Source organism: Trichechus manatus, unplaced genomic scaffold (genome assembly GCF_000243295.1).
Source record: "Trichechus manatus latirostris isolate Lorelei unplaced genomic scaffold, TriManLat1.0 scaffold00031, whole genome shotgun sequence".
In the NCBI taxonomy this organism is placed as follows: domain Eukaryota; kingdom Metazoa; phylum Chordata; class Mammalia; order Sirenia; family Trichechidae; genus Trichechus; species Trichechus manatus.
Genome location: NW_004443967.1, coordinates 16,952,443 through 16,972,653, shown reverse-complemented (window position 1 = coordinate 16,972,653; position 20,211 = coordinate 16,952,443). Strand labels below are relative to the sequence as shown.

Here is a 20,211-nt window from a genome sequence, read left to right as displayed (position 1 = left end):
CCAAAATCAAAACTAAACCCATTGCCGTCAAGTTGATTCTGGATCATAGCGACCCTATAGGACAGAGTAGAACTGCCCCGTAGGGTTTCCAAGGAGCGGCTGGTGGATTTGAACTGCTGACATTTGGGTTAGCAGCCGAGCTCTTTAACCACTGCACCACCAGGGCTCCGTGGGTTGAATTCCTGTTGTTGTTATGTGCTGCCGAGTCGGTTCCGACTCACAGCAACTGTCAAATTCGTATCCACCTGGAAGTTCAGAATGTGACCTTATTTGGAAATCGGGTCTTTGTGGATACAACTAGTTAAGGATCTTGAGAAGGTCCTGGATTTATGGTGGGCCCTAAATCCAGTGACTGGGGCCTTATAAGAAGGGAACACAGAAAGACGTAGAGGAGAAGGCCAGGTGCACAGGGACACAGGGACTGGAGAGGTGCCTCTACACGCCAAGGATTGCCATCAACCACCAGAAGCTGGGAGAGTCGCGTGGAAAAGATTCTCCCTCAGACCTGCAGAAGGAACCAACCCTGCCGACGCCTGCATTTTAGACTTCTGCCTCCAGAACTGTGAGAGAATACACTGCGGTTTTTTAAGTGCCCCAGTTCGTGGAGCTTTGCTATGCCAGGCCTCGGAAATAAATGCACCACGGAAACTGGGCAAAACCAGGAAAATAACCGGACCCCTGGCCCGGCAACTCCTCTCCGTCACATCCCTTGTATGTGAAAAGGCGGACTATTCTGTGTGCCCTTCAGGTCTCCTTCCGATGCAGGTTTGAGAGCATGGCCGCACGCCACCCCACTGCCCGGGGAACAGAGAAGCCACAGACGGGCTTTGGCCAGCTTTGCTGAAATGCAGCCCCGACAGCCTGCTCAGAGTGCCTCGCAGTCAGTCAGGTGCTTCTCCAAACCCTCTCCTTTGGCGGCGAGGCAGGAAGCCGTTTTAACTTCAGAGGCTCTAACCAAGGAGGCAGCCACAGAGCCGTGTCAGGAATTTCGAGGGGACGACGTCCTACTTACTGGACTGCAGGCTGAAGCTCAGCTTGGCCCTCGGCGTGACGGGAGGGGGCATCTGCTGCGAGGTCGGTGAAGAGGGAGACACCGAGAAGCGCCGCTCGCCTCCAATGGCGTTGATGACCTGGCTTTTGGGTCTCTGGGGCCGCAGGGGGCTGATCTACACGGGAGGAGCAGAAAGAGCTCAGTAGGGTCTCACCATCATCTCTTTATTTACATGCTCCAGGGCTGGTCTACAGCATCACACGCTCCCTGAACATGGATGAAAAATATTGCTGTGGGCATTCAGATGCCAAGTGACAGTGATGGGGACCCTCCAGAGGCCACGGGCAGAGTCACTGACCGACTCAGCTCCTGTTAACTCCCAGGCACGCTTAGTCTCCTCGTCTTTACTGGCAGGTACGTGAGAGTCAAGGAGCCCTGGGGGCGCAACGGTTAAGCGCTTGGCTTCAAACTGAAAGACGGGCAGTTCAAACCCACCCAGTGGCTCTGCGGAAGAAAGACCTGGTGATCTGCTCGACAGCACCCAACAACAACGTGAGAGTGTAGACACTTGCTGATGGATGTTCTCTATTCATTTCCTTCTCTCCTTCCCTCATGCTACGCTCCAGCTGGCTAGGTGCGCTTTTTCTCCATTTTTCACTACATTTTTCCTGCTCTTCTCTGACTTGGATGCACCTGGCTGCTACCCACCTAAGCCCGTGTTTGTTAAGCCAGGAAGTTTTATTTATATATATCTTACGACTTGGTCTCAGATCATGAGGCCTCGGGGAGCAGGAGCAGTTACAAAATACACCGAAGGAGGAGTAATTAGGAAAGTTACTACGGCAGCTGAGAAGGAAGAGCAACAGTCCCCTCCCAGGAAGGGCCGCAGGAAGGCCGTGCTGTAGCTCGTCCCTGGGCCTGGCCTGTGGGTACACGGGTCTGGGCGGGCAGAGGGCCAGGGGCAGTGGGGTCCTTGCTTGGTAAATGGGCGGCTGAGGGGACACGGGGCCATAGCCAGCAGGGCCACTTCCGGAACTCCTGGAGGCCCAGGCTTCACCCCCTATCTGCAGGAATGGATGAGTTACCACTGGCACGACCACCGTGGGGGGTCTGGAGACACTGAGTCAAGCCCTGGCTATCGGAGGGCAGATGAGCACGTGGGCTCCAGGCAGGGATTCGGGGGTGCTCAGCGTTTCCCCCATCCTCCCCTTCCTGTAAGGGGGAAGGGCACCTTCCAAGTCCAATGGAAGGAGGCAGACTGGGGAGAGGCAAATTGCAGGCTGGAGGCTCCAGCCCTCAGCCAGAGGTCAGGGAATTGTCTATGATGCAAATCAAGTTCTGAAGCGGGACCCAGCCCCAAGGGTGACCAGCAAACCTTTCCCCGAGCTCCAGGAGGCCAGGTGGGAGGGACGCACAATGGCCATCAAGGGCCCAGGGCACTCAGGCTGGGGGACAGTGGAACCAGAGGCCCAACAGCATCTGGGGATGCGAGGGCAAGGTTGAGGAGTACCCTGGCTTCAAGTTATCATTTTACAGCAAATCCAAGAAGCTCCAGCTGAGAGCCCCCCTGGAACTGTGGCACAAAGGTAGGCCCCAGCAGCTGTGCAGTGTGAAGGCCAGTCCCTGCTGACTTACCGTTTCTGACAGAATCACAGCCTCGGACTGCTGCAGGGAGGTGTCGGCTGGCTTGAACTCCTTGTCAAATGTCTCTTGGTGTTTGCTATTCCTTTTTTCTTTCTTCTTATCTTTTTTGTCCTTGTCTGCGTCATCCTTGTCCAGCTTGTCCTGGGACCGGGAGTGCATTTTCTTTGGCAGGAGAGGCTCCAGAACAAACCTGAAGGAAAGGTTCCTTTCAGTCAAGGACATCTTAATATACCAAGCAGGTATATGTATAGAGTGACTCACAATTAATCCACGTGCTGATTGAGCGCAGTTGACTTTTCCAACAAAAGGGATGATTTAAAAAGGCAGGCAGAGGGAGACTTAAGGTACACATTAACCAACTGCAAATGGACTGTGTGGGCCCCAGTCAAAACAAACAGTGTTACCATTACTGAACATTTTGATTAAAGGTTCTATAGAAGAATCCTGATCAAAAGGGAGAAAATGTAGAACAGACTTATAAATTCTCAGGGACTCCAGGCTTTCTGCAGCCACGGAGGCTGGATGAAGCGCTGAAACTACAGCACAGAGATAATCTTTAAACCTTATACCAAAAATATCCCCTGAAGTCTTCTTAAAACCAAACAACAGTTCAGCGTAACAAGGAAAGAATGTCTGCCTTGAGCATTGCGCTCTTTAAGAACTATCTATGTGGGATCAAATTGTCAACAGTAATTTGAAAGATTAGAGAGGAACCTTAGGGGGCAGCGAGTTTATGTTAATCAGGAAGAACGATTTGGAAAAGGAGGGTGAGAACGACTGCACGACTTGAAGACGTCATCAGTGTCGCTGAACTGTACATGTAGAAACTGTTGAATCGGTGTGTGTTCTGCTGTGTATAGTCTCAACAACAACAAAACAAAATTAAATAAAAAAACAGGTAAAAAATACAGCACTTATGGGACAATGGGAGCTCTGGTGGTGCAGTGGTTAAGAGCTTGGCTGCTTACCAGATGACTGGCAGTTCGAATCCACCAGCCACTCGCTGGAAACCCTATGGGGCAGTTCTACTCTGTCCTATAGAGTCGCTATGAGTCAGAATTGACTCGACGGCAACAGGATGGGACGGTGTGGAGTCTGGTGGGACATCTGATGATATTAAGGAATTGTTGATTTACGGGAGGAGGATGGTATTTTGGGTATATATCAAAAAGGGAGTCCTTTTAGAAATTCATATAGAAATATTCACAGACACAATGGGAGAAAGAGGAGGCAGATACCGATGCAAAGAAATTTCGGGTAACCTGGTCCCCACCAAGTTTCTATGGCTAGCTTAAGATTACAGATATAGCAATTGAAAGTTCTGGGTCACTCGATGAAAAGCTGACAGATTCTAGCCGACAGGTACATGGGGATGACCTCAGGTTTCCCACTAAAAACTGAGCTACCAACAGAGGACCTGGGTTCCAGTCTGCCACCTACTGGTCAACCTTGCTATCCACCTCACCACTGGGGGCTTGATGTCCCCATTTATAAAATGAAATCAGGACAACACCTCCCTTCTGTCTACTGACACCAAACGGTTGGTATGAAGACATGTTAATGAGCAGCCTACTGAATAAGTGGATCTTGGGCTAGTTTTAAGGCATGTTTCAAAAGCTTCGTGTGCACATGTGTGAGCACACACATACACACAACTATAACTTGCTATTTTAATGCAAGGTTGGCATGTCCATTTTGTGTCCTGTCCTACTAAGTCATATCTAGAGGGGAAGACATGGGTTGAATTCTAAGATTGGGATCTCATCCCCTGCAGTGGGAAGGACTTAGGAGAGAGGGCCAATGTAGATAAAGGTATGAAAACACCTTGAAAACTTTACAGGGCAATTCACATGTGAGGCTTTATTGGTGTTCCAAAAACCCCACTGTCTTCAAGTGGATTCTGACTCGGCGACCCTATAGGACAAAGTAGAATGGCCCCATAGGGTTTCCAAGGAGTGGCTGGTGGATTCGAACTGCAGACCTTTTAGTGAGCAGCTGAGCTCTTAACTGATTAGGATCTTATACTTTCAAAATATAGGACCTAAAATGGTATTTAAAAAGAGATATGCTCTCTTAAAAGGAGTTACAGTTAGAGAGTCATAAAGGAGAAACAGCCTGTGTTATGATTTCTGGTAATATCATTTAAACCACGGTCTACATGTCTTCTCCGCATGGTCCAGAGAAGCAAAAGAGGAAGGCAAGAGGGTTTTCAGAAGCCCCCTGCCCTCTGGCTGCCCAGCGCACAGGTGGTCCTGGTGCCTGGTGACAGTGGCACAGCTCCAGCCCCTGCCCTTGGGGGCTCCTGGTTCTCATAGGGACCTACCCAGCCTGACTTGCTTGACCACTCGGAGAATAAATCACCTTCTTTAGGGTGAGACTGGTCTCAAGAGAAGGTGACTTAGATAGCCAGCCACATTTTCATCTTAGCTGTGGTTTCTTTTAAACTTATTTCTGAATGGGACAACTGGGGCAAAATCACTGCTGTCACTGAGAAGCCCATTATAGCAACCTTGCTCCCCAATATGGGACACATAACATGGGCATCAGGTCCCTGGGTGGGGCAAGTGGTTTGCACTCGACTACTAACCATAAGAATGGTGGTTCAAACCCACACAGCAGTGCCATGGAAGAAAGGCCTGGTGATCCGTTTCCATAAAGATTACAGCCAAGAAAACCTTATGGAGCTCAGGTCTACTCTGTAGCACACAGGGGTCGCCATGAGTTGGAACTCGCTTGATGGCAACAGGTTTGGTTTTGGTTTTAATATGGACCTCGACATGTGGATAGACGGGAACGTGGAAAGATCATTCTCAAGACTGCTATCAAAATCCATCGAAGATGCAGACTGTGGAGAGCGAGAATCACACCTGCTTGTTCTTTCCCCCGGTATAACACGTGCGCAGGAGGATTTGTTGTGAAGGCACATATACTATGATTTTAAACAGTAAGGGTAGCTCAGCGGTTAAGCACTCGGTTGCTAACTGAGGTTGGAGGTTCAAACTCACCAGCCGCTCCACAGGAGAAAGATGTGGCAATCTGTTTCCATAAAGATTACAGCCTTGGAAACCCTATGGGGCAGTTCTCCTCGGTTGTATAGGGTCATTATGAGTCAGAATCGACTCAGCAGCCATGGCTTGGGTGGGTATCGAATCTAAGCATTGATTATCAATAGCTGCTAATGTCACTAAAAGAGAGACAGTCAGGTGTGATGTGCCCCTTCATGGAAGAACACACTACCACTTATGAAGTCGTCCTGCCCCCAGATCAAACCCGAATCTAATCAAGCCTCTAGATCCAACTACCAACGTGCAGGAAATACAGAGGACAGAGACACTCGCCAAACACCACCAGAGGGGATGCAGTCAGCAAAATCCAGACTGTGGGAAATGCTTCAGGTAAGCAACCTAGGTTTTTCAACCAATAAATTACAAGTACAAGAAGAAAAAAGAAGTGGAAGGGAAATCTATTGATTAAAAGAGCCTTGAAGAGTTCTATCAACCAGTTGCAGGGTGAGGACCTGATTTGGATCTACTTCAAACAAACTGTAGAAAAAATATGACATTTATGACACTATTGGAAATTAATACTACTTCATGATAATTTGCATTTGCTTCAGAACAATATGGGGGACTGAGGGGGTGCAAGACTAGCTAGAAGCTGGTCATTGGTGAAGTGGGCTGATGGGGCATGGGGCCTTACCATATTATTCTGTCCACTTTTGTATACATCCAAAATTTTTCTATAATAACAAGTTCAAAAATTAAAAATGATTGACAAAATATACCAGTATTGGCTTTGATTATGAGGGCATTTTGGGAGGCCTGGACTTTTCTAACAGGATGGATACACATGGAGCATCAAATCAAAATCCCTTAGGCATTAGACATTATATCTATTATATTATAAACAACAGCCAGAGCCTTCATGATTTGATTCTAGGTTTTGCAGAATTTGAGACAATTAACGTAGGCACAAGAGACTTAGCAGGCACCTCTCCGCTCAGAAAGAAGACTTGTCCTGTGGAATCCAGACAAGAATACACAGACCCGAGAGAGACACGTTGAGTTCTAAATTTTTCACCTTATGAGAAGCAACTGCTGAAAGGATGAACTTTATTCTGCATGTAACCTGTGCCATCTGAGACCAAAGCCTCACTTCCTGCACATTAGTTATGTAGCCAATGGTGGTAACCCCAGGAATGAAGAAAAATCTGGACTTGAATAAGTAGGTGCTCTATTAAAGGTTAAACAAACGTCTCCTTGGAGGAAGGTGACCCATGCCTCCTGGAGATTTGGAAAATCGCACTCAAGACTTCTGAATCTCATGTATCAATATTCTCAACACATTATTCCTCTATCTAAAGATTCTACATCAATTTCCACCCTAATGCCTAGGTTCTTGGAAATATAAAAACTCTTGCATAACTAGCCTGGGGACTTTCTTGAGGAGAAGTTGAGTTAAATTTCTCTAGCAATCGCAACCTAAATGACAAACATACGTGATTTCCCAAAAACCAAACCAACACACTGCCACCTCACAAGCGACCCTATAGGACAATGTAGAACTGCCCCGTAGGGTTTCCGAGGCTGTAATCTTTACAGAAGCAGGCAGCCACATCTTTCTTCCACGGCTGGTGGTTCGAACCGCCGACCTTTTGGTTAGCAGCCAAACATGATTTAAATACCTCTAAACTGAGAATTTCCATACAGACATGGCCTTCTAAGCAGCAGGCGCTAACAAAAATTACTGTCAAAGGACTGTAGGCATAGTTTTCAATTTTCCATGGGGCACACCGGTTGTTGGTGACAAAGGGCACTAGGAGTGGCCTTCGGGGAGCTCCATAATTTCACGCCTGCGTGTCGCGGGGGCCAGGAGCGTGAGGGTGGGCTGGGGGATGGACTGGAATCCCAGTGGGAGAGGACAAACACGTAACTCTGCAAACTCTGCAGGGAAACAATGACAAGTTCTTCTCTGATGTTTAAGTTGTATGCGGTATTTTTTTTTTTTTCTTTTTGGATAATACGAATAAATTTTACATGTTCGCCATCCCAAAACACCAAAATATTAATATTGAGGTTTTCTTCTCCACGCTCTGTGTTAACGCAGGAGCCACGGTGAGTGCTCCGCGAACACTAACTAGTCGAACCATTGGGGCCCGTTCTCGGTTGCTTTGTGCTGTCAGCGGCTTAAAAACAAAAACAGAACGGAGAGTGTTGACACGTAGCGGGGTTGGCAACCCATATCACAAAACAATATGTGTATTTACTGTTTAATGAGAAACTAATTTGCTCTGTAAACCTTCATCTAAAGCACAATTCAATAACAAAAAACAACAAACAACCCACCATGCCTCGCCCGGGGTGTGCCTCACCTGGTGGGAGCCCTGGATTGCACTGTGGTGCAACAGAAAGAACTCAGACCCAGGGGTCTACGCACTGAGCTCCTGAACTTGGTCATTGTTGTATCTCCTGTGGGCAGGTCCCTCAATCTTTCTGCATCTCAGTTTGTTCAGCTGAGGGTGTAACCGTACCAGCTCTGCTTGCACCCCAGTGTTGTTTTGAGGATTAGGTGAGACGCTACATGTGAAAAGGTCTTGACATTTAAAAACTTGATAGCCTGTGAGGGATTTTTCAATGCTGTCAACTGTCTCAACCGAATGCCTGAGTTAGAATAAATTTTTTTTCACATATTTGTTAAAGAAACTAAATAAAGGGATTTTGAAAAAAAAAATTTAAAAAAAAGCAAAAAGTGGTGGTCTCACAGAGAGGGGTGGCCCTGCCAGTCCCCATGTATGCTGAACTACAGGTGACAGGCAGGTGGGCAGGTGCAAGTCCTGTGGTGGACCTTGGAGGCCGTGGCACACTCAGATTAAGAAAGCCCTCAGCCCCGGCGTGGCACCACTGGGGTGAGCGTGAGACAGAAAGGGCAAAGCACAAAGCCAGCAAGAAATAAGCCGTGCTTTTTAAAAGACATTTCTAACAGGGGGACGGACCCTTATTGGAGGTTTGAAAATCTGACCACTTCACAGCCACCGGGACGGCTATTATCAGAAAAACGAAAAACCGAAAGTGTTCGTGAGAATGTGGAGAAATTGGAACCCACATCCATGGTTGGTGGGATTGTATAAAAGTGCAGCCTCTATGGAAAACAGTTTGGCAGTTCCTCAAGAAGTTCAACATAGAATTATTGTGCACCGTTGACTCGATTCTGACTCATAACAACCTTACAGGATAAAGTAGAACTGCCCCACAGAGTTTCCTAGGTTGTAAATCTTTACACGAGCAGATCACCAGGTCTTTTCTCCTGGAGGGTGGCTGGTGGGTTTGAACTGCTGACCTTTCTGTTAACAGCCAAGTGCTTAACCATTGCACCACCAGGGCTCCTTAGAATTACCATATGACCTAGCAATTCCACTCTTGGGTATATGCCCAAAAAGACTCGAAAGCAAGGACTCAAACAGATACTTGTATACCAGTGTTCACTGCAGCATTATTCACAAGAGCCCAGAGGTGGAAACAACCCAAGTGTCCATCGCTAGATAAATGGATAAATAAAATGTGGTCTATCCATATAACGGAGTATTATTCAGCCCTAAGGAGAAATGAAGTTCTGATATAAGCTACGGCATGGATAAACCTTGAAAATATTATGCTCAGTGAAATAAGTTAGACACAGAAGAACAAATATCGTGTGATCCCACTTATAGGAAAATATCTAGAATAGATAAATGCATAAAACAGAAAAAAAACCAAAACCCATTGCTGTTGAGTCAATTTCGACTCACTGCAACCCAACAGGACATAGTAGAACTCTCCCATAGGATTTCCAAGCAGTGGCTGGTGGATTTGAACAGCCAACCTTTTGGTTAGCAGCTGTAACTCTTAACCACTGTGCCACCAAGGCAAAGAAATTAAAATTTATTAGTGGTTACCGGGGGCTGGAGGCGGGGTGCTTACAGCTAAAGGGGGACTGTTTCTGTTTGAGGTGATGAAAACTTTTGGAAATAGATAGTGGTTATGGCTGCACAACACAGTGACTGTAATTAATGTTACCTACTTGTGCACTTAAGAATGGTTAAAATAGTAAATTTTATGTCCTATGTATTTTACTACAATAATGTTTTTTATTATGGAAGCCTTACTTAACGTGGTACCCAAAGTGAGAACTTTTTTCTCACAAAGACCCCGAAAGTAACACTGGGCACCAGGGTGGTAATGTTTTGGAGGGTCTCAGTCTCAAAGATAACTTCGATTTAAAAAATCCTCTCAGTTTTGATAAAACAAACGCAGGGCGCTGGGTGGCTCCTCTCAGGACCCTCTAAGCCCCCTCCCTTACTGTCCCCCTGTGATAAGCCCGACTCACCCGTCAGAGCCCGGCCTGGAAGGAGTGCTGTCCGACGACAAGGAGGAGACGGAGGTCACCGACAGGGGCCGGGAGGACGAGGGCATCGTGAAGGAGCGGACCATGGACCGGGGTCGGCTGCCTCTTCTGTCGTCCAGACTTGAAGGCTAGGAGAGAGAGAGGGAGAGAGAGAGGGAGACAGTGAGCGACAGACAGAGAGGGAGATAGACAGTGAGAGAGTGAGACAGAGACAGAGAGGGAGAGAGAGAGAGAGGGAAAGAGATAAGAAGAGACAGAGAGAGAAAGAGGGAGAGAGAGAGAGAGAGAGATAAGAAGAGACAGAGAGAGAGAGAAAGAGGGAGGGAGAGACCGACAGACATTCTGAATGAGACAGAGACAGAGACAGAGGCTTGTTGAACGCCTCAGCCAGAAGACTTCCAGCCGACGCCATCACTCTCGAAACTGCTTGGTCTCAGCAGCTGTGATCTCGGTCACAGTTGTTCCCACTTTCATGAACGGTGCATGTTCTTGTTCAGAGTGGAAGACAAACATGGTGAGTGCTCCGGGCTCTTCTGAAACCTGACGCAGCATCGTGGCAAACCACAGAAACAATCTTCTCGGTCTTTTTTATTTTAATGCCATTTACTTTACCAAGACCACAATGTATGAACCTGTTCCAAAATCACGGTGGAATGTGTTGCCCAGAAAATCTAATTTATAGAGTACCGTCTAGAATGTGATTTAAAGAATCTGCAAGACCTTTACTTGGACTTGCTACAGCTCTGCGTGTTGACAAATTGTGCAGATCACCGACACACGTGGATCTGTAACGACTGAACTTCTCTAGACTCAAACAAGATGCTCCTGCCATTCGATTAAAGGTGGACTTTCTTCCTGGGTAAGCCCCCGCTCCAATGGATTAACGGAGCCACAGAATGGCTAAAGCCCCTCATCCTTGCTAGGTGGTGAACTAGTGATGCATTCTGGAGAAAAATGGGCTCTCCACTGGAATTTTCCACCCTCAGTTTGACATATGATTGTACGTTACCAAAGCTAGTGTCACTGAAATACAGCACATGTCAACATCTAATTAGCTAGAAAAGGCTGGTGTACCTGCATCCTGAGCCAGATGTTGGCACATCTGGGGAAGCAGCTGCTGCAGAAGCTCCCGCCTTTATCCCGAGGCTGTGAACACTCAGTTCCTACAGGGCACTTCCTCTCCACGTGGCTTCGACCCCCCACCTCCCGCAGCCAACGCTGGCGTCTCATTCCACCAGTCACCTATGGAAGAACTGCTGGGACCCCTAGTTCCAGCCTTCAGAGGTAAGAGGTGGTTGATTCCAGATTATAACGCCACCTCTACATCTCAGAAGTGGGCCTGTTTCTTAAATACGTGTTTCCCAAGTGAAATACTATCTGATTTGTAAACTGTCTAATTAATAGTAAAAAGTTCAAAATGGCAAAATGAGAGCTGAAAGCTGGAGTCAGCAAATTTTATCTGTGAAGGGCCAGATAGTAAGTAATTTAGGCTTGCAACCCATGTGGTCTCTGTTACAACTTCTCAACCTGCTGTTACAGCATGAAGGCAGCCATAGCAATGCATCAATGAATGAACACGGCTGTGTTCCAATAAAGCTTTACTGGTAAAACAGGAAGTGGGCCATAGTTTGCCAACCACCGGTTTGAAGCAATATGCACTGGAATTTGCCAGCACAGAGGGTGTGGTCAGTCTTGGACTTAGCACCAAAGATGGCGCCATTTGGTATCTCCATGGAGATCTTCCATTGCAATTAATCAGCCTTTACGAAGAAACTAGAAGGGAAATGGTTACTTGCAGATCAGCTCAAATTGTGAGAACTTTTCCCACACAACATCTAAAGACTCAGAGTCTGCAGCGTCCCCTTTCAGCCTTTCTGAAACACAACCCAAGTCCTCGCTGCCCCTGACCATTCCAAGGGAGAGTTCATTCAGCTACTCTAGGCCCCCTACCAAGGCAGAACCACCCTGCCCAGCTGCCTCAGCCAGTGCTCTCTCCACCTCTCTGTGGGGTCTTTGGCCTTCTTTACACTTTGAATGAGACCTGTCAACTCCATCTTTTGAAATTCATGCTGACCCCTGCCATTTGGCTCTGAAGACAGGCTCAGAGGTGGGGAATTGGCTTTGTGGAAGCCAGAGAGCTCCCTTTCTAAACATCCACCTACTCAAGCCTTCCAACCTACCCATCTGGTGAGGGGCAGCCTTCCCACCTTGACCCTGTGGCCACCTCTGGCTTGACTTCCAGAGTGCTCTCGGGATACAGGTAGGGCAGGGGCAGAAGGGGAAGCAGCCAGCAACCTCAGCTCAGGTAATTTGTGTAGCATGAAACATGCTGCCTTTCTAGTCTACCACCTGCTGGGCAGGAGGAGAGGATGAGCATACACCTGAGAGGACACTTGACTTGTCCAACATGTGGGTGGGCCACCAGGCCCTTCACGGTGGCCCTGATACTGGGAGCCCCATTCCTGACAGCTTCTAGCATGAGTTTCCATTTTTCTGTGATGAAATGATCTTCACAGCAGCCTTGGGGACGTAGGCATTGAGTGCGTGGGCACATAGTAGGAGCCAGGCCATAGCCGTTGGCCATGGACTAGGGGATAGTGACGTCCAACGAACGTGACCTTACTCTGACTCCTGGGGGGGCCCCGGAGAGCAGCCCCTGCGTCTCTTACCATCAACCACAAGGGGCCGGTGATGCCCCTTGGAGGATGACCTGAGTGTGGACAGGGATGAGTAAGAGAAGGCGCAGGGCAGGAACAGGGGCCTGGACACAGCCTGGGGTCCCACATTTGCTGAGCACTCACTGGGCGTGGCCGTGGGCCATTTGCCTCACAGCTCCTGGATTAAACAGAGCCTCCAGAAACCCAGGAATCAGGACTTTTGTTTTTTTAACCTATAGCAGCTCTGGTCTCACCCAGCACCGACATGTGTAGCTCAAGCCCCAGGGTACAGCGAGGTAAGGAGTGGGGGTATTAGAACCAGGTAGGAGTGTGGCACAGGTGGCCGTGCGCACAGCTGAGCCCCGGCTTCCTTCTCACCCCCACCCCAGGGGCTGGAGCCAGGTGTAGAGGAGGGGAAGCAGGGAAGGTCCCCAGGGCTTGGCACACCCCAGGGACTGGAGCCAGGTATAGAGGAGGGAAGGCAGGGAAGGTCCCCAGGGCTCCCCCCACCCCAGGGGCTGGAGCCAGGTGTAGAGGAGGGAAAGCAGGGAAGGCCCCCAGGCTCCCCCCACCCCAGGGGCTGGAGCCAGGTGTAGAGGAGGGGAGGCAGGGAAGGTCCCCAGGGCTCCCCCCACGCCAGGGGCTGGAGCCAGCTGTAGAAGAGGGGAGGCAGGGAAGGCCCCAGGGCTCCCCACACCCCAGGGGCTGGGGCCAGGTGTAGGGGAAAGGAGGCAGGGAAGGCCGCCAGGGCTTGGCACATCCCAGGGGCTGGAGCCAGGTGTAGAGGAGGGGAGGCAGGGAAGGCCCCCGGGCTCCCCCCACCCCAGGGGCTGGAGCAGGTGTAGAGGAGGGGAGGCAGGGAAGGCCCCCAGGGCTCGGCACACCTGAATGGCCTTCCTGCCCTGACTGTTGTTATTACGGCCTGGGACAGAGACTCATCTCAGCTCCCACTGACAGCAACCCCAGCCCTGGCAATGGCTCTAAGGGCTGTGTGTCACTGCCCCCCACCCTGACCCACCCATGAGCCAGGGACAGGGAGGTGGCTGGCGGAAATTAGTTACCGGGGACTAGGTCTTTAAGGGGAAGGGTGAGGAGCAGGTACACTTCCTGGTTTTCTCCTAGCGTTCCTTGCCAGGTGCTATGGAAATACCAAGTCTGGGCTGGAAACCCAAGGACAGCGCCAGGCTGCCCCCCACGACTGGCGTAGGGGGCGCACGGGGTGGTGGGTGTGCGGCAGGGCGAGCAGGAGAGACAAGCAGGGGGATGGCAGGAGAGAAGCTGTGCACTGCGCTGGGGAGCCTGGACTCCAGCCCTTAGCGGCAGTAGAGGGGTTGGGGGGAGGGGCAGTAGGGCTTGCACCCTCAGGGTGGTCAGCTGTGCTTCACAGCAGAGCTAGGGCACCCAAGGGCCCTTGTAAACCATGGGACACCTGTTCCCCTCTCCCCAGGGAGATGGGCCATTGAATTCCAGCAGGAAAAAGCTGAGTGCACCCCACTGAGTCAGGGGCATCTGCCTACCTCCCAATCAACATCCCCTCCCAGCAGCCTGTGAGGACCCCAGGGCCCCACAGATCACCCAGTGTGAAAACCGCTGGAACCCGGGTCCCGCTAGTCCCTATGGAGGGAGGCCTGGAGAATGGAGGCAGGGCAGGTACAGGCCTGCTGCCATGGCAGCGATGGCTGCCTGTGAGGGTGAGCCCAGCGCTTGAGGGGGGACTGGTGGCAGGGAGCAGGTACAGACCTGCTGTGATGGCTGCCTGTGGGGGTGAGCCCAGCGCTGGAGGGAAGACTGAGGCCACCGCTGGTGTGCAGGATGAAGGGTGCCCCTGGGGTTCTGCTCCAGGGGGCCAGCAGATGGCCTGATATTGGCCAGGGCAGGTGGAGAAGGAAGACAGAGTGTTCTCCTATGTGTGTATTGGGTTGTGGAGGTGAAGAGTCCTCCCGGAGGAGTTAGCTAGGTGCAGTTTAAGAGAAGGCTCTGGACTTGGAGAGAGCCCTGCGCGCAGTGCACGGATCTGGAGCTCACGGGTGGATTATAGGCACGAGATGGCCCAAGCAGAGAGGACAGAACCCGGCACGGAGCCCACGATCCTATCCCGATTGAGTACGTGGCGCAGTCGACGAGAAACAGAGCTTTTCAGGAGCATGAAGACAAACTCGAGCCCCTCCTGTGCCTCTGGACCAGGACAGGAATCAGGGACAGTGCTGAACAAGGCTGGCACTCGAGGTGTCTCCCCAGGGTCGCCTTTCCTCATTCCCCAGGATCCAGAGAAGCTGGACTCAGCTCTCAGCCAGGGGCCAATGGAACCGGCTGTGCATTACAAGTCACAGAGCGTCCTCTTCTCCTTCAAGGGCTCAGGCTGGCTCAGAAAAGTGACAGCATGGTTTACGTCCTTTCTATGGGGCTTTTATTTTTAAATCCAATCCTTCTGAAACAGGATGGTACTATACTGCTTTTCAAAGTATTCTGAGATGCCTGCAGTTTTCCAAAGTAGAAAAGATAGGGAGGCTTGTCCCAGCTGCAATGCTCAGTGTGACAGGACAGCTGCCTGTCCCCCTTCCCTGCCCAAATGGAGTCTGGGCACAGCGCCTGCCTGTGGGGTCCTAGGGTGGAGGCCTCAGGAGGCAGCTTGAGGGAGCAAAGCTCCGAAACGTGGGAAATCCACCCTGAATTCTGCTCCCGGTCGCCCTCACATTAAGCCTGACCCACCATACCTGAGGTGCCCTGGCTGCCCCCACAGAAAAGGGAGGGAAGTTTGGTGGAAGTGACCTTGGCTCACTTCTTGCCAGCCAAGCACAGCTGCCTCGAAGCAGAAGACACCTGTGGCTGGGTAGGGGAGATACCTCCGCTACCCACACAGGCGCTGCCTTGCCATCTTTGCTCTCTTTCGCCCCCAGCGCCCAACAGCAGGCACGCCGGAAGTCATGAAGGACAGCGGAGGAAAAGATAAGGGATATTTGGTGAGCAGGCCAGGCTTCTGCGATTTGGAAATACATATTAAATGAATGATAAAAGAGGAAGCCTTTCACTTAGTAAGAAAACTTGCAGAGTTCACAAGTGTTTATTTCTTAGAAAGAATTAAAGGTGGCGTCAAACTTTGAAAATGACTATGATGTACTCTTCCGGGCACTTAACTCTGATTGCAACGAGCTGCGAGCTTGGAAGCTCTCAAGCACTGCTCGAGGGTTCTGACTTGTACTAAGGGCCCTCCAACGGGGCCGGCAGGAGGGCGCCCTGATTGCAAGCCTGTTCACCTGTGGCAGCTCCCTCCCGCCTGCTGAGGGTTCACAGCGCCGAAGGTGTGTGTCCTGCGAGTCCAGGACCAACAACACCCTCACTGATGAGCACCAGGCCCTGGGCTGGAGCCACAAACACTGTCATCACCAAGGGAACCACTGCCGGGAGGGCCCCCGTGGTCTCGTGTGCGTCTCCAGCCCTGTGGACCAGCGTAGGAAAAGCTAGCCTGTGTAAATGTGCAGAGCCGTGGCCTGAAGCCCAGGCTCTGGAGGTGGTACCTGGGAATGGGACCTCGTTTGGAAATACAGACTCTGCAGATGTAGTCAAGCCCAGGCTCTCTAAATGAGATCTTCCTGAATTTAGGGCGGGCCTACATCCAATGACTGGTGTCATTGTAAGAGAAAGCAGAGAGAGATTTGAGACACGGAAGAAAAGAAGGCCACGTGAAGACGGAGGCAGACATTGGAGTGATGCTGCCCCAAGTCAAGGAACCTTGAAGCCACCAGAAGTTGGACGGGGTAAGGAAGGATTCTTTCCTGGTGTCTTCAGATGGAACTAGGCCCTGGAGACACTTAATTTTGGACTTCTGGCCTCCAGAACAGTGAGAGAATAGACTTTTGTGGTTTTAAGCCACCCAGTTTGTGGTAACCTGTTACGGAAGCCTTAGGAAACCAGTACTGTGTCTATCCAAACTCCTCCCCAATGAGTTCCCTCCTGTCCAAGGCACCGGCCTCTGCCACCGTTCATTTCCTGCCTCCAAGCCTTCGCTCGAGTTGGTCCTTTTCCAGGCAAAGCCCTCCCGATCTCCTTCCCTGACCTTGTCTGACGTACCTTTCTCCAATAGTTAAGTCTCCGCAAACAATTTCCAACCACAGTAACCCATCGCTCCCTCCCCTCAATGGCTACAGTCTTGATGCTGGACCGGGCACCAGCTCTGCCTCTGCCTGGGGTCATCCTGAGTGCTGTTGCCCCATCTGTCACTTAGCCCTTGGTATTTGTTGTGTGACGGTGGGTGTGCTTTTTATAAAGTAGCCCACGAGTTGCTGGGACTCTGAGATTTCTCCATTCCTCCACAGTAAGTAAGCGGGGCATTTGGTGATCACGCAAAGTTATGTTTTTTCATTCTGATATTTCCAATTATTGAAAGCAGGCTGCTGGTTTGCTAGGGGATAGACTGACTAAGGGGACCGGGTTGCTTAAATCCACCACTTCTAAGCAGGCATCCTGGTCATATCTTATTACTCTGCTCTGTGAGCCTGGTACAGTCAAAAGACATGATCCACAAATCCCCCTTCCTCTACAAAACCACCCACTTACCATGGTCCGGACGCCATATTGCTTTTCCACTTTTTCCTTCAGCTGTTTGAAGCAGGCTTCCATTCTCTCATGAAATGGCCTCAGTGCTTCCGTGACCTTGTCACCATGAATCCGGATCCCTTCCGCCAAAAATGGAATCTGGAAAGCATGGAGGTTGACATTCCTTACTTCTTGGTTAATGGTCTGGGGAGAGGAGGGCACGCCTGGGGCCGAGGGGCACTGGGCACAATACATCTGCTGTGTTTCCAACTCCAACAGGCGGGTAAATTCATCCGCAGGCACAGCACCCCCAAGACCAAGGTGTTTACATTAAAATCATTTGTGTTAAACTGGTTATGTCCAGGTCAGGGTTCAGTACTCCAAAGCCAACCAATGACTTTCCTGACTCATGAATGTCGATCACGCCCAGAATGGACTTATCTGTGTTTTCCATTGGAGTTTGGGAAGAACTGCATTTTGGATTTGTTTAGATGTAACTTGTTCTCTTAGCAAAGGGTCATGTCAGAGAGTAAAGATATTTTTAGCTAAGAATGTTGCCTTTACAGGCAATTGAGAGCCCATACTCTAAAATGGAAAAATCTAATTCCATGTGATCTATCGTCCTGAAGGATATTCTTATTTGGAAAGGAAAACCAAATTTATTCTTCCTTAAAACTAAAAATAATCACTTCTCTGCTGACTCTGCTGTCACAAAACATCCATGCCAACACTTCCCTTCCAAGTGAGGAGACGTAGGTGACCTTTAAAAGCGTGGAAGAGAGACATTTTCAGAGGCGCTGCTGATGGGGGTGTTAATGGGATGGGGGAAGAAGGCTCCCCCTCTCTCTGGTTTCTGCTTCCCCTCATAATGCTGGGACTAGAAGTTAGAGTCTTCAAGGCAATCAAGTTAAGAGACTTCCTCTTAATAATTTATAATTAAATCAAAATACTGATTAACAACAGATTTCCCTAGTATGACAGAACACTAATCTAAATGAACAAATTTATTAGTAAGGAGGAGAATAAGTACACAACTGAGTTTCATGTGAACCAATTCAAGCCGTCTTATCAAGATGAATCAACGCATAAAATGTACTTGGTTGCCATTTATAGCGTGCAGCTGGTGCCTCTCATGGGGCTCCAGGAAAGGATGGATCAGCGCTGTGCTCCCCCATGGTCCCCCTGTCGTCCCTCTCCCAGCCTGCTCTCAAACTGCACCGACACTAACATTGGTTTTGCCAAACAGTTGGGCCTACACCCAAGGTAGGCACCATTTATTCCTGTCCCCAGTTATCCCTTTTGCCAACAGGACGGTGTGCAGGTGAGATTTCAAAATGGATGGAACATTTTAATATTCCAAATGAATTCCAAGTGCAGATGGCCATTCCCCGGGGCAAGCCGCACTGTCTGCGGGGCCAGCAGTGGAGCAGGCTTGCTGCAATCCTTCTGCTTCCTGGGTGCTGCCTTGGGCGAAGGCAATGCAGGCTGGAGAACTTTCGGTGGGATGGTAAATCCATTGTGTCCATCGGGTGAGAAGGCAGGGAGTGTGGGAAGGCGGCCCAGTGTTCAAGCACGGCCAACCTGGAGGCTTAAAGCATTTTTGTTTGTTTTGTACTTAAATCTTCATGAACTATTTGATTAACTCAAAAATGTAATACTATTTTATTATGTTTCTCAAATTTTTAAAATTGTGGTACAAACATATATAATGAAACAACTGCAAATTGCACCCATTTTCACGTGTCTACTTTAGCGACATGGATTACAGTCTTCATGTTGTGCAGCCATTCTCACTATTCTTAAAGCGTTTCTGACTCAGAACAGACCTTTCTCAAATGCGCAAAACGCAGTCTAAACATTTCTGCATTTTTTGGTGAGCACGATAAAACTCTTAATTGGCTGGATTCTTCGCATCAAAGAAGCTACCTGCTGGAAAGAAGACCATTTGGCTTAGGTTACAAAAACAGCATGAACTGTAATTTGGCAGGTGAAACTTACACGGTGTGAGAATGCACACCCCTCCCCCGCAACAGGTCTCTGACATCATAGGGACAGGATCTGTCCCCCTGTTCTATGTCTATCTGGGCTTGAACTGCAGCTGTGATTATAAATTAAAGAAAAGAAAAAGATGCTTTGGGTAAACACACTCCCGTTTATGAGATGCTTAATACACAAATAATTTCCCTAGGAGGCACAAGCTGGATTCAGAAGAGGACGTTGAACCAGGGATGTCACTGCTGATGTCAGATGGATTCTGGCTGAAAGCAGAGAATACCAGAAAGATATTTACCTGTGTTTTACTGACTATGCAAAGGTATTCGACTGTGTGGATCATAACAAATTACGGATGACATTACCAATTCAGAACACTTAACTGTGCTTTTGAGGAACCTGTAAGTAAACCAAGAGGCAGCCATTTGAACAGAACAAGGGGATACTGCGTGGTTTAAAGTCAGGAAAGGCGTGCGTCAGGGTTGTATACATTCATCATATTTATTCCATCTGTATGCTGAGCAAATAATCCGACAAACTGGATTATATGAAGAAGAACTCGCCATCAGGATTGGAGGAAGACTCATTAACAACCTGCAATATGCCCATGACACAACCTTGCTTGCTGAAAGTGAAGAGGACTTGAAGCACCCACTGATGAAGATCAAAGACCACAGCCTTCAGTATGGATGACACCTCAACATAAAGAAAACAAAAGTCCTCACAACTGGACCAACAAGCAACATCATGATAAACAGAGAAAAAATTGAAGTTGTCAAGGATTTCATTTTACTTGGACCCACAATCAAGGCCCATGGAAGTAGGAGTCAAGCAATTAAAAGACGCATTGCATTGGGCAAATCTGCTGCAAAAGACCTCTTTAAAGTGTTAAAAAGCAAAGAAGTCTTTTTTTTTTTTTTTTTTATATTTTATTGTACTTCAGGTGAAGGCTTACAGAACAAATAGTTTCTCATGTAACAGTAGCACACATGCTGTTTTATGACATTGGTTAAC

The 20,211-nt window shown here is 49.2% G+C and overlaps 1 protein-coding gene across 1 annotated transcript in view; it reads right to left on the bottom strand.

Moving 5' to 3' along the window:
- The window catches only part of DOCK1 (dedicator of cytokinesis 1), a 569,919-nt gene that overhangs the window by 8,689 nt on the left and 541,019 nt on the right, over positions 1–20,211 (bottom strand). Inside the window, exons 47-50 of the mRNA XM_023730055.1 lie at positions 17,227–17,364; positions 9,998–10,143; positions 2,627–2,825; positions 1,013–1,166 (exon numbers count right to left, since the gene is read on the bottom strand). Coding sequence (XP_023585823.1) covers positions 1,013–1,166; positions 2,627–2,825; positions 9,998–10,143; positions 17,227–17,364 — 637 coding nt within the window. The remainder of the gene's footprint in view (positions 1–1,012; positions 1,167–2,626; positions 2,826–9,997; positions 10,144–17,226; positions 17,365–20,211) is intronic.